At 45.1% G+C, this 14,222-nt stretch overlaps 1 protein-coding gene and 1 pseudogene across 1 annotated transcript in view; both read right to left on the bottom strand.

Annotated features, from left to right (window-relative positions):
* The window catches only part of LOC148142212 (microtubule-actin cross-linking factor 1, isoforms 6/7-like), a 353,137-nt gene extending 350,111 nt beyond the window's left edge, over positions 1 to 3,026 (bottom strand). Inside the window, exons 1-2 of the mRNA XM_087976987.1 lie at positions 2,987 to 3,026; positions 683 to 909 (exon numbers count right to left, since the gene is read on the bottom strand). Coding sequence (XP_087833113.1) covers positions 683 to 909; positions 2,987 to 3,026 — 267 coding nt within the window. The remainder of the gene's footprint in view (positions 1 to 682; positions 910 to 2,986) is intronic.
* Positions 3,027 to 3,998: 972 nt separating this feature from the next.
* LOC148142211 (splicing factor 3B subunit 6 pseudogene) lies at positions 3,999 to 4,676 on the bottom strand (annotated as a pseudogene).
* Between the last annotated feature and the right edge of the window lie 9,546 nt (positions 4,677 to 14,222).

Raw genomic sequence — 14,222 nt, 5'->3', positions numbered from 1 at the left:
GGAGGCCATCTGGGATGGTCTGGAGTGGAATTGGTCCTCCTGAGAGCAGATGTGGCAGAGGCAGAGGAATTGGGAGTAAGGGATAATGATTTGACAGGAGGCAGGGTGGGAGGAGGTGTAGTCCAGGTACCTCAAAACGTCAACTCTCCTGCTCCTCGGATGCTGCCTGACCGGATATGCTTTTCCAGCACCATACCTTTTGACTGTGGCCTCATTTGTTGACCATTTCAGCACATCATCCCTCCTCACAGCTGCCTTAGTCTCCTCCAAACTCCCTCCTCTGTTATTCCACCCCACCCATTCCATCTGAAAACCCTGAAAGCAAGAACACTGAGCTCCCTCTCTCAGTCACATTCCTAGCATCAGGGCAATATTGATGAGAAGTGCCCTCAGTTTGGTTGCTTTATTTGATGAACTCTGGACTGTGAAGTCAGAAACCCATGCCCCAGCAAACACGTAGTCTGTTGCCTAATTTATTTCCTCTCCTTTTCCAGACTCATTCACTAACTTGCTGCCTTCATTTCTGTTTCAGATTTCACCTGAACTGAACTGAACCCTGGGTTGCCAAACCCCTGCCTCTCACTATCTGTGAACTGCCTCCAGAGCCAGTCCAGTTAAACCCCGACAGCAGGTTAGGAGCAGGAAGGTAATAAAGGTCACCCTCAGTGATATCCTCACTCACCTGGAGGCAGCCAAGACGATGTTGGAGAGTCACTGGATTGGATGATGGTGTACTCAGATCTTGCAGCCTCTGCTCAGTGGTCTTCAAGACAACAGTGAGATCAGTCAGAGCTATCTCAAACTGCTGGGCCTGGCAAAGTTTGGCCTGAAGCCTGGACTCCTGCTCCTGAGAGTGAAACTGTAACTCAGTCCAGAGCCGCACCAAATGGTCAAGCTTCTCCTGAATGTCTGCTCAAGAAAAGAATTTTACACAACAGTCAGCATTTGAAAAATTTTCAATCACAAATCGCCAAATAGTTTCCAGGCATGGATTGGCCACTTATGGGGTAGAGTGAGACAGTTGGGAATTACAGAATCGATAAGACCATAAGAAACAGGAGGAGGCCATTCGGCCCCTCGAGGCTGGTCTGACATTCCTCGTGTCCACTTTCCTGTCCTTTGTGGCCGAATTGGCCTCCAGAAGTAATGAACTTATGATGGACAATAATAAACTTACCATGGAATAACAAAAGATGGACAATGATTAAAGCATGCTGGGAAATAAACCCCAGCCTTGACTAAAGTGTCAATCCACCTGCCGCAGTATGCAGACAGGCTGCAGCTGCTCACAGACAGTTTGCAAATAAATCCAAAAGCTGCAGACCCTGCAACACCCATCTGGAGTTGGACTTGAACAGGACAATGGAATATCACCCTCAGGACAATCAGGAGCAGCAAGTCATTTGCTAGACACAGAGCGGCCTGGCACCCTTATTTGGAGGTGGCTACATGCACCCAGCACCTACCATAATGGACACCCAAAGGCCACCCTGCTATCAATGTACCAACACCTGGTTGGGTCTGATTGATCAGGGTAATCGAACCTGATCAATCCAATGGCAGATCCTCAAGACCCTCCCAAAATCACACGAAGACTCAGAAGGATAAGATTCATCACAAAATCCCACTCAGGGCAGTGACTCGAGAAGAGAAGACACCCCATGACACATCCTCACAGCGACCCCACTGATGGAAATGATACACTTCTGTCAGTGTCACCAACCGCAGCTTCCACATCCAAGGGAATCCGGACTACTTTAAGTGGCCCATGAGGAGACTTGTCTGACAGATTGTAAATCACTCGCTACTCAGTGACAACATGAACATTTCATAGATTCCCAAGAACTCCCTGACAGACAGGCAAACTGAACATTCCCGACTCGCTATAACACAGATCCCTAATGACATCCCCACACCATGGATATGAGACAATGCAAAAAGATTAGTATTGACTGAGCATACTCACTCAGACTGCCAGACAGCAGTTCCTGATATACCCAATAGAGGGGGCAAAATTAAACAGGTTATAGTCCAACAGGTTTATTTGGAAGCACTGAATTAGTGGTGCTGGAAGAGCACAGCAGTTCAGGCAGTATCCGAGGAGCAGATGCTGCCTGACCTGCTGTGCTCTTCCAGCACCACTAATCCAGAATCTAGTTTCCAGCATCTGCAGTCATTGTTTTTACCTTATTTGGAAGCACTAGCTTTCAAAGCACCGTGTCTTTATCAGGTAGCTGTGGAGTAGGATCATAGGACACAGAATAGTAACCCAACAGGGAAACTGAGAGAATTATGATGACAGTGTAGCTCAGACTCCCAGATGGTAATTCCCAATATCTCCAACAGGGGGCATGGCACAGCACAAACATGGGAACCGAGAGAATGATGGACGAAACAACTAACTCAAACAGCCAGGCTGCAATTCCACATTTCTCCAATAGGGGGGACTGACAACACACCAACAGGAGTACAGGGAGGATTTAATACAGACACCCCAGAGAGAAAGGATTCAGACCCTCTGTTTGGTGCCTGTTTGACAAATTAGATTAGATTACATTACAGTGTGGAAACAGGCCCTTCGGCCCAACAAGTCCACACCAACCCGCCGAAGCGCAACCCACCCATATCCCTAACCTAACACTATGGGCAATTTAGCATGGCCAATTCACCTGACCTGCACATCTTTGGACTGTGGGAGGAAACCGGAGCACCCGGAGGAAACCCACGCAGACACGGGGAGAATGTGCAAACTCCACACAGTCAGTCGCCTGAGGCGCTGATTCAGTGATCCAAGTGATGAAACAGCTCCTGACAGCCAGGCAAGGCAAGGTGTAACTGTTTCTGATATATCAAAACTCACATGCATCTTACACCTCTTCCAAATCTATTTCTGGATAGGATTTAACCAAGCTATTTTCTCCACAATGGATATAGTCTCCAAATCAGATCCCTACCTCCCCTTTGCTTTCACCCTCATTTCTATTACCCACGCTTAAAGTGGTCTCTGTCCGACAGGTCAGCTCCATTTTCACTTTTATTTAAAATGATTGATCTCTTTTTTTTAACTGGTTACTATTTAATGACAAGAACATTTACATTTAATGTTTGGAGGTGCTGGTTTGAGGGAGGATAACAAGACAGAGAAGGTCAGAATACTGAACAATAGGTGGACTTCTTCATTTCACGTCCCAAACCAGGCCACAACCCAGTGTTCTAGCTACCTAATTCACTGGTATCAACAGGCTTACACTAGAACATTAGCTTCACACTTCGCAACAGAAATACATCAATAATGACCAACATAAAACCATTTTACAGTTTATTGTACACAAACAATCATTTTGAATACAAGAGTGCACATTTGACAAATAATATCTGGATCACCATGGTAACTGGTGTGTAGTCCCAGTAAAAGTATTTGCAAATATAAACATCACCATTTGTATGCAAACTTAATTATCGGAACTGACAGCCAGACTACTGCGACCCCTAGGACTCATAACAGCACACAAACCAACAGCCACGCTCAGACAACAACTCACCAGAACGAAGGACCCGATACCCAACATGAGCAAGACGAATGTAGTGTACAAAATACCATGCAAGGACTGCACAAAACACTATACAGGACAAACAGGAAGACAGCTAACAATCCGCATACATGAACATCAACTAGCCACGAAACGACACGACCAGCTATCCTTAGTAGCCACACACGCAGACAACAAGCAACATGAATTCGACTGGGACAACACTACCATTATAGGGCAAGCCAGACAGAGAACAGCCAGGGAATTCCTAGAGGCATGGCATTCATCCACAAACTCCATCAACAAACACATCGACCTGGACCCAATATACCAACCACTACAGTGGACAGCTGAAACTGACAACTGGAAGCGGCAGGGACAGACCCCTATAAACACCGGAGGAAACATCAAAGAAGCGCTTTGCAGGAGGCTCCCAAGCACTGATGATGTCGCCTAGCCAGGGGACGAAACGTTTGCAACAAAAACTTCCAGCTCGGCGAACAGAACCACAACAACGAGCACCCGAGCTACAAATCTTCGCACAAACTTTAAACTTAATTATGTTATGTTTCAAATTAAGAAAATATTACATAAAGTCAAAATAAACAGAAGTAATGTTTAAAACAACCACCGATTATTCAAAGTAAATGGTAATCTTAAACTACAAAATAACTTGGTGAGCTTTATCCAAATTGCTAAGTTTATGACATCTTCAAAAGTCCTTTCAATAGTATTTACAATGCAAAAGTTAAAAAAACAGAACCCAATGGTTCATTTTGTTTCAGTGTTGATTCCATACTTCTCCTTGAGAATTTTAAGTTGCTCTTCCTTTTTCTTTGTATCAATTTTTTGGAAAGCCCTGTTTGCATTGTAGTACAAAATCACAAGGTATCTGTTGCAAACATTGAACCCAGATAAGTGGTCACAAGCATTCTTGGCATCAAAAATATCTTCGTACACTACGTATGCAGTTCCTCTCGTCTCAGGTGTATTTCCTACTCTGATTTGTCGGATTGGTCCATATTTCCCAAATATATCTTACATTTCTTCTGCTGTTATTTTGTATGGCAAATTTCTTACATACAAGATACGATTTACTTCTGGAGGCAAACGAATGTACGCCCTTTTCGCCGCTTGCATTGCCATCGCGCCGCGTCTGTACCAACAAGAGGCCCAACACGATCTCTTGCAGTCCTCTGCATAATCACTCGTCTCTGTAACACTGGTCTTCATGACCACTGTATCTCAGGTTCTTTTTCCTAACCACATCATGGTCAGGGCGTTTAAACACTCCTAACCCCTACTGTGGGAATGAGAGGTTGGAGCATAACAGGCCTCTGAACCTGACCTCACTTGCCACCAGGGATTCATATAATCATGTTTTATTATTATTTAAAAAAAGTGGGGGAGGGTTTAGGGTATATACATCTCATTGTGTCAAAACTGTCCAGTTATCAAACAAAGATAACAACAGAAACAACCTCAATCTCTCTCCAGGATAACCATGTCACTGCAGGTCTGCAGGAAAGAGATATTTCATCAGGATCACCATCATTGGGAACAACATCCACAAAACATCAAGCAAATCAGGATGCAAAGAACCAAGATCAAAGAAAATTACAGGAACAGGCCCTTCGGCCCTCCAAGTCTGCGCCGATCCAGATCCTCTATCTAAACCTGTCACCTATTTTCTAAGGATCTGTATCCCTCTGCTCTCTGCCCATTCATGTATCTGTCTAGATACATCTTAAATGACACTATTATTCCCACCCCTACCACCTCCACTGACAATGCATTCCAGGCCCCCACCATCCTCTGCATAAAGAACTTTCCACATATATCTCCCCTAAACTTTTCCCCTCTCACCTTGGACTCATGACACATAGTAATTATGTCCCCTATTCTGGGAAAAAGCTTCTTGCTATCCACCCTGTCTGTACCTCTCATGATTTTGTAGGCCTCAATCAGGTCCCCCCTCAACCTCCGTCTTTCTAATGAAAATAATCCTAATCTACTCAACCTCTCCTCATAGCTGGTGCCCTCCATACCAGGCAACATCCTGGTGAACCTCCTCTGCACCCTCTCCAAAGCACCGACATCCTTTTATTAATGGGACTACCAGAACTGTACGCAGTATTCCAAATGTGGCCAAACCAAAGTCTTATGCAATTGTAACATGACCTGCCAGCTCTTGTTCTCAATACCCTGTCTGATGAAGGAAAGCATGCCGTATGCCTTCTTGATCACTCTACTGACCTGCATTGCTATCTTCAGGGTATAATGAACCTGAACACCCAGATCTCTCTGTACATCAATTTTCCTCAGGACATTTCCATTTACTGTATAGTTTGCTCTTGAATTGATCTTCCAAAACACATCATCTCGCATTTGCCGAGATTGAACCCCAGCTGCTATTTCTCTGTCCAACTCTCCAATCTATCTATATTCTGCTGTATTCTCTGACAGTCCCCTTCACTATCTGCTACTCCACCAACCTTAGTGTCATTTGCAAACTTGCTAATCAGACCACTTATCGCCTCCTCCAAATCATTTATGTAAATGACAAATAACAGTATTCCCAGCACGGATCCCTGTGGGACACCACTGGTCACAGGTCTCCATTTTGTGAAACTCCCTTCCACTCCTACTCTCTGTCTCCTGCTGTCCAGCCAGTTCTCTATCCATCTCGCTAGAACACCCTGGACACCATGCGACTTCACCTTCTCCATCAACCTACCATGGGGAACCTTATTAAACACCTTACTGAAGTACATGTATATGACATCTATAGCCCCTCCCTCATCAATCAACTCTGTCACTTCCTTGAAGAATTCTATTAAGTTGGTAAGACATCACCTTCCCTGCACATAACCATGTTGTCTATCACTGAGAAGCCCATTTTCTCCCAAATGGGAATAGATTCTATCCCTCAGTATTTTCTCCAGCAGCTTCCCTACCACTGACTTCAGGCTCACCGGTCTATAATTACTGGATTATCCCTGCTACCCTGCTTAAACAAGGGACAACATTAACAATTCTCCAGTCCCCTGGGACCTCCCCCATGTTCAAGGATGCTGCAAAGATATTTGTTAAGGCCCCATGTATTTCCTCTCTCGCTTCCCTTAGTAACCTGGGATAGATCCCATCCGGAACTGGGGACTTGTCCACCTTAATGCCTTTTAGAATACCCAACACTTCCTCCCCCCTTATGCTGATTTGACTGAGAGTAATCAAACATCTATCTCTGACCTCAGCATCAGTCATGTCCCTCTCCTCAGTGAATACCGATACAAAGTACTCATTAAGAATCTCACCCATTTTCTCTGATTCCACATATAACTTTCTTCCTTTGTCCTTGAGCAGGCCAATCCTTTCCCTAGTTACTCTCTTGCTCCTTATATACAAACAAAAGGCTTTGGGATTCTCCTTAACCCTGCCAGACAATGACCATCGCCAATCAGAGACATTCTAAACACCGCCTTTGACATTCAACGGTATTACCATCACTGTCAACATCCTGGGGGTTACCAGTGACCAGACACTCATTTGGACTCACCACATAAACACAATTGCTACAAGAGCAGGTCAGAGGCTGGGAATACTGCAGTGAGTAACTCACCTCCTGACTCCCCAAAGCCTGTCCACCATCTACAAGGGACAAGTCAGGAGTGTGATGGAATACTCCCCACTTGCCTGGATGGGGGGCAGCTCCAACAACACAAGAAGCTTGACACCATCCAGGACAAAGCAACCCGCTTGACTGGCATCATATCGACAAACACCCACTCCCCCCACCACTGATGCTCAGTAACAGCAGTGTGTACCACCTACAAGATGCACTGCAGAAAATCACTAAAGATCCTTAGACAACACCTTCCAAACCCACGACCAAATTTGGCTACAGTACATTCACTTCCTCCTCCAAGTCTTTAACATATACTGTAAACAGTTGCAGTCCCAACACTGATCCCATGGAACCGCGCTGGTCACAGCTCACCAACCTGAAAAGGAACCCGACATCCCACTTGCTGTTTCCTGGCAATTTGCCAATTCCTTATCCATGCCACTATACTACCTCCACACCATGGGCTCTTATTATATGACTTATCCATGGTAACACATCTACTGGTTCCCTCTATCCACTCTGGTTGAGACTTCCTCAAATATTCTAATAAATTAGTCAGATACAATTTCCCTTTCATGAGGCCCTGCTGACTCTGCATGATTAGATTATAATTTTCTGAATGTCCTGCTATTACTTACGTCATAATTGATTCCAATTCTTTTCCAACAATAGATATTTGGCCAGTTGGCCAATAGTTACCCGTATTAAATTACCCCATAGTGTTAGGGATGTGCAGGTTAGGGTGAGTTGGCCGTGTTAAATTATCCCATAGTGTTCAGGGATGGGCAGGTTAGGTTGGTTCACCATGGGTATGCAGGGGTAGAGCTGGTGGGTCTGGATGGAATACTCTTTGGAGGGTCAGTGTGGACATGATGGGCTGAAAGGCCTGTTTCCAAACTGTAGGGATTCTATCTGTCCAGGTGCATCGTGAATGCTGCTATTGTGTGTCTGCTTCCACCACCTCCTCAGGCAGTAGGTTCCAGGCACTCACTGCCCTCTGTGTGTGAAAAACCTGCCTCACACATCTCTTTGAAACAGCATCCTCCTCCCCGCCCCACCCCACACACACATCTTGAACCTGTGTCCCCTAGTAATTGAACCCTCCACCCTGGGGAAAACGCCTCATACTTTCCACTCTATCCATGCCTTTCACAATCTTATAAACTTCTGTCAGGTCGCCCCACAACCTCCTGCGTTCCAGTGAAAACAAACTCAGTGTATCCAACCTTTCTCCTGAGCTAAAATCCCCCAGACCAGGCAACATCCTGGTAAACCTTTTCTGTACCCTCACCAAAGTATCCACATCCTTCTGGTAGTGTGGTGACCAGAACTGTACACCGTATTCCAAGTGTGGCCTAACTGAAGCTGTGTAAAGCAACAGTGTAGCTTGTCTATCCTTTTACTCAGTGCCCCTTCCAATGAAGGCAAGCGTGCCATAGGCCTTTCTTACTCCCTTATCTACCTGTGCTACCACCTTCAGTGATCTGTGGGCCTGCACACCATGATCCCTCTGCATGTCGATACTCCTAAGAGTTCTGCCATTCACTGTATAATTTCTACCAGTACTTGACTTACCAAAATATACCACCTAATCCTGCACCTATTTTCTACGTTTCTGTGTGTCTGTCCATTCGGCCTCTCTCTCTCTCTTTCGGTCTCCCACCTCTCTCTGTCCTGATGATGCCCTCCTGCAAATTGCTGAACTCAGACCCTTTTACTCCTCTGGACTTTAGGTCCTATTGTGTTCTCTGTCCTTACCCTCTGTCATGTTTTCAGCCACTTCCCCTATGTTGTCCTCCTCAGACCCTCCTTCAGCACCCTATCCCCTTCCATCCTCGTCCTCCCTTTGCTCCTCAGTGACAGAGGGTTTGTGTTGTTAACTTGCCTCTGTTCCTGGCATCAGTTGATGGGCACTGGTTGTTTGCCAGCAGCTCCTTCCTCTGGGCAGTGACATTATCCAGAGCTCTCCACAAACTGCCCAGCTTCTCAAAGATCAGTCGGTTTTCCTCGATCTGTTCTTGGATTCTCTCAGAGACACTGGGTATTCCTGGTGGATTCCACACTCGGTCCTGGATCTTCTGCAGCGAATCAGAAAGTACAGCCACCTGCTCCAAGAACTGGAAAAACAATCAATCAATCAATCAATCAGGGTTACTGTAGGCAACAGAGAAATGTCAGGAACAGAGAGTTCACAACTGATCCCTCCCAAGGGAAGATTCCTCAAGGAGGTCAATCCCTTATGAGGATTGATTCCTCAAAGAGGTTGATCCCTTGAGATTTTATTCTATCAAGGAAGTGGATCCCTCAGGAGGATTATCCTGAGGGAGGTGGATCCTTCCAGGAGGTAGATCCATTGAGGAGGTAGATTTCTCAGGAGGTGGATCCCTCAGGAGGATGCTCCCTCACTCTCCTCCCAGCCCCAGAACCAGCTCATCCCAGGCCCTGAGGATGGACCGAGGAGTCGCTCTTCTTATTGGGAGATGGTTTGATATAGGATTCTGGGTAATCCAAGATGGAGGATGGGAAAAATTTCTGGCTGTAAGAGCTGCTCCTTTTTTTGAGGTATTTTAGGTGCTGGAGGTGATTTCCTCGAATTCCAGAAGCAGCAATTCCTGTTTTATATGCTGTTGCATTGTTTTGGAACTTTGGGAAAAAAAGTCAAAACAGCAGTTTAAAAGGGTGAAGAGCAGACAAAGGAAGCACATGGTGAGGACAGTGCAGGAGAGAGAGAGAGAGAGAAAGAGAGAGAGAAAAAAGAGAAAAAAGAGAGAAAAAGAAAAAGAAAAAGAAAACCTGCACAGTTACTGCCTTTGCTGTTTGAATTCGTGTATCGCTGGACATCGGAGTGCATCTGGGAAAATTAACGAACAGCGAGTTTCACAACTAATCTTGGAGGAACTGTTGGGCGAAGTTCACAGCACAGAATCAGATAAGTTAATTGTTGTTTTAAGTCTGTCCGAGAGAAAGGCTGCAGTAGTGAGTACAGTGGATTCTTTCTTGATTATATGTTTTTGGAGATAAGTCTCTTGATTAAACTTAAAATATAAGCCATAGCTATTAATTTAACCTGGGGCAGTGTTTGTAGAGGAATAAGACGGTGTTATTTTCTGGGTCTGTAGATTGTGAAGGAGCAAAAATGGCCTTTGCAGTGATATGTACTTCTTGTCAGATGTGGGAGTTTAAAGAGAGTTTAAGGGTTACTGCGGATTATATCTGCCATAAATGCTGTTGGATGCGAATCTTATCAGATCGAGTGGATCAGTTGGAGAGGCTGATAGAAGCGATGAGGAATTTGCAACAGCAACAGTATATGATGGATGGCAGTTATAGGAAGGGGGAAAAGTCTCAGATACAGTCACATAGATGGGTTAACTCCAGGAAGGGTAAGAGAGGTAGGCAGCTAGTGCAGGAGTCTTTTGTGGATATACCCATTTCAAACAAGTATGCTGTTTTGGTAAATGTAGGGGTTGATGGATTCTCAGGGGAACGTAGCACCAACAGCCAAGTTTCTGGTATTGAGACTGGCTCTAATGCAATGAGGGGTACGTCGGCTTCCAAGAGATCAATTGCGTTAGGGGATTCTGTAGTCAGAGGTACAGACAGACGTTTCTGTGGCCAGCAGAGAAAAAGCAGAATGGTGTGTTGTTTCCCTGGTGTCAGGATCAAGGATGTCTCAGAGAGGGTGCAGAATGTTCTCACGGGGGAGAGGGGCCAGCAGGAGGTCATTGTCAACATTGGAATCAAAGACATAGGAAGGGAAAAGGTTGAGACTCTGAAGGGAGATTACAGAGAGTTAGGCAGGAATTTAAAAAGGAGGTTCTCAAGGGTAGTAATATCCGGATTACTCCCATTGCTACGAGCTAGTGAGGGCAGGAATAGGAGGATAGAGCAGATCACTGCATGGCTGAGGAGCTGGTGCATGGGAGAAGGATTCACATTTTTGGATCATTGGAATCTCTTTTGGGGTAGAAGTGACCTGTACAAGAAGGACGGATTGCACCTAAATTGGAAGGGGATTAATATACTGGCAGAGAAATTTGCTAGAACTGCTTGGGAGGATTTAAACTAGTAAGGTGGGGGGGGGGAACCAAGGGAGATAGTGAGGAAAGAGATCAATCTGAGACTGGTACAGCTGAGAACAGAAATGAGTCAAACAGTCAGGGCAGGCAGGGACAAGGTAGGACTAATAAATTAGACTGCATTTATTTCAATGCAAGGGGCCTAACAGGGAAGGCAGATTAACTCAGGGAATGGTTAGGAACATGGGACTGGAATATCATAGCAATTACAGAAACATGGCTCAGGGATGGGCAGGACTGGCAGCTTAATGTTCCAGGATACAAATGCTACAGGAAGGATAGAAAGGGAGGCAAGAGAGAAGGGGGAGTGGCATTTTTGATAAGGGATAGCATTACAGCTGTGCTGAGGGAGGATATTCCCGGAAATACATCCAGGGAAGTTACTTGGGTGGAGCTAAGAAATAAGAAAGGGATGATCACCTTATTGGGATTGTGTTATAGACCCCCCCAATAGTTAGAGGGAAATTGAGAAATAAGCTTGTAAGGAGATCACAGCTATCTGTAAGAATAATAGGGTAGTTATGGTAGGGGATTTTAACTTTCCAAACATAGACTGGGACTGCCATAATGTTAAAGGTTTGGATGGAGAGGAATTTGTTAAGTGTGTACAAGACAATTTTCTGATTCAGTATGTGGATGTACCTACTAGAGAAGGTGTAAAACTTGACCTACTCTTGGGAAATAAGGCAGGGCAGGAGACTGAGGTGTCAGTGGGGGAGCACTTTGGGGCCAGTGACCATAATTCTATTCGTTTTAAAATAGTGATGGAAAAGGATAGACCAGATCTAAAAGTTGAAATTCTAAATTGGAGGAAGGCTAATTTTGACGGTATTAGGCAAGAACTTTCGAAAGCTGCTTGGGGGCAGATGTTTGCAGGTAAAGGGATGGCTGGAAAATGGGAAGCCTTCAGAAATGAGATAACAAGAATCCAGAGAAAGTATATTCCTGTCAGGGTGAAAGGGAAGGCTGGTAGGTATAGGGAATGCTGGATGACTAAAGAAATTGAGGGTTTGGTTAAGAAAAAGAAGGAAGCATATGTCAGGATAGGTCGAGTGAATCCTTAAAAGATATAAAGGAAGTGGGAGTATACTTAAGAGGGAAATCAGGAGGGCAAAAAGGGGACATGAGATAGCTTTGGCAAATACAGTTAAGGAGAATCCAAAGAGTTTTTACAAATATATTAAGGAGAAAAGCGTAACTAGGGAGAGAATAGGGTCCCTCAAAGATCAGCAAGGCAGCCTTTGTGTGGAGCCACAGAAAATGGGGAGATACTAAATGAATATTTTGCATCAGTATTTACTGTGGAAAAGGATATGGAAGATATAGACTGTAGGGAAATAGATGGTGACATCTTGCAAAATGTCCATATTACAGAGGAGGAAGTGCTGGATGTCTTGAAATGCATAAAAGTGAATAAATCCCCAGGACCTGATCAGGTGTACCCGAGAACTCTGCGGGAAGCTAGAGAAGTGATTGCTGGGCCTCTTGCTGAGACATTTGTATCATCGATAGTCACAGGTGAGGTGCCGGAAGACTGGAGTTTGGCAAACGTGGTGCCACTGTTTAAGAAGGGTGGTAAAGACAAGCCAAGGAACTACAGACCGGTGAGTCTGACCTCGGTGGTGGGCAAGTTGTTGGAGGGAATCCTGAGGGACAGGATGTACATGTATTTGGAAAGGCAAGGACTGATTAGGGATAGTCAACATGGCTTTGTGCTTGGGAAAGCATGTCTCACAAACTTGATTGAGTTTTTTGAAGAAGTAACAAAGAGGATTGATGAGGGCAGAGCAGTAGATGTGATCTATATGGACTTCAGTAAGGTGTTTGACAATGTTCCCCATGGGAGTCTGATTAGCAAGGTTCGATCTCATGGAATACAGGGAAAACTAGGCATTTGAACACAGAGCTGGTTCAAAGGTAGAAGACAGAGGGTGGTGGTGGAGGGTTGTTTTTCAGACTGGAGGTCTGTGACCAGTGGATTGCCACAAGGATCGGTGCTGGGCCCTCTACTTTTTGTCATTTACAGAAATAATTTGGATGCAAGCATAAGAGGTACAGTTAGTACGTTTGCAGATGACACCAAAATTGGAGGTGTAGTGGACAGCGAAGAAGGTTACCTCAGATTACAACAGGATCTGGACCAGATGGGCCAATGGACTGAGAAGTGGCAGATGGAGTTTAATTCAGATAAATGCGAGGTGCTGCATTTTGGGAAAGCAAATCTTAGCAGGATTTATACACTTAATGGTAAGATCCCAGGGAGTGTTGCTGAACAAAGAGACCTTGGAGTGCAGGTTCATAGCTCCTTGAAAGTGGAGTTGCAGGTAGATAGGATAGTGAAGAAGTGTTTGGTATGCTTTCCTTTATTGGTCAGAGTATTGAGTACTGGAGTTGGGAGGTCATGTTGCGGCTATACAGGACATTGGTTAGGCCACTGTTGGAATATTGTATGCAATTCTGGTCTCCTTCCTATCGGAAAGATGTTGTGAAACTTGAAAGGGTTCAGAAAAGATTTACAAGGATGCTGCCAGGGTTGTAGGATCTGAGCTACAGGGAGAGGCTGAACAGGCTGGGGCTGTTTTCCCTGGAGCATCGGAGGCTGAGAGGTGATCTTATAGAGGTTTACAAAATTATGAGGGGCATGGATAGGATAAATAGACAAAGTCTTTTCCCTGGGGTCGGGGAGTGCAGAACTAGAGGGCATAGGCTTAGGGTGAGAGGGGAAAGATATAAAAGAGACCTAAGGGGCAACTTTTTCACACAGAGGGTGGTATGTGTATGGAATGAGCTGCCAGAGGATGTGGTGGAGGCTGGTACAATTGCAACATTTAAGAGGCATTTGGATGGGTATATGAATAGGAAGGGTTTGGAGGGATATGGGCCGTGTGCTGGCAGGTGGGACTAGATTGGGTTGGGGTATCTGGTCAGCATGGACGAGTTGGACCGAAGGATCTGTTTACATGCTGTACATCTCTATGACTCTACAAC

Source organism: Chiloscyllium plagiosum, unplaced genomic scaffold, assembly GCF_037043375.1.
Source record: "Chiloscyllium plagiosum isolate Xiang-an unplaced genomic scaffold, Cpla_swu_hap1 HiC_scaffold_30, whole genome shotgun sequence".
NCBI classification, from domain to species: domain Eukaryota; kingdom Metazoa; phylum Chordata; class Chondrichthyes; order Orectolobiformes; family Hemiscylliidae; genus Chiloscyllium; species Chiloscyllium plagiosum.
This window is presented reverse-complemented; position numbering and strand designations above follow the sequence as displayed.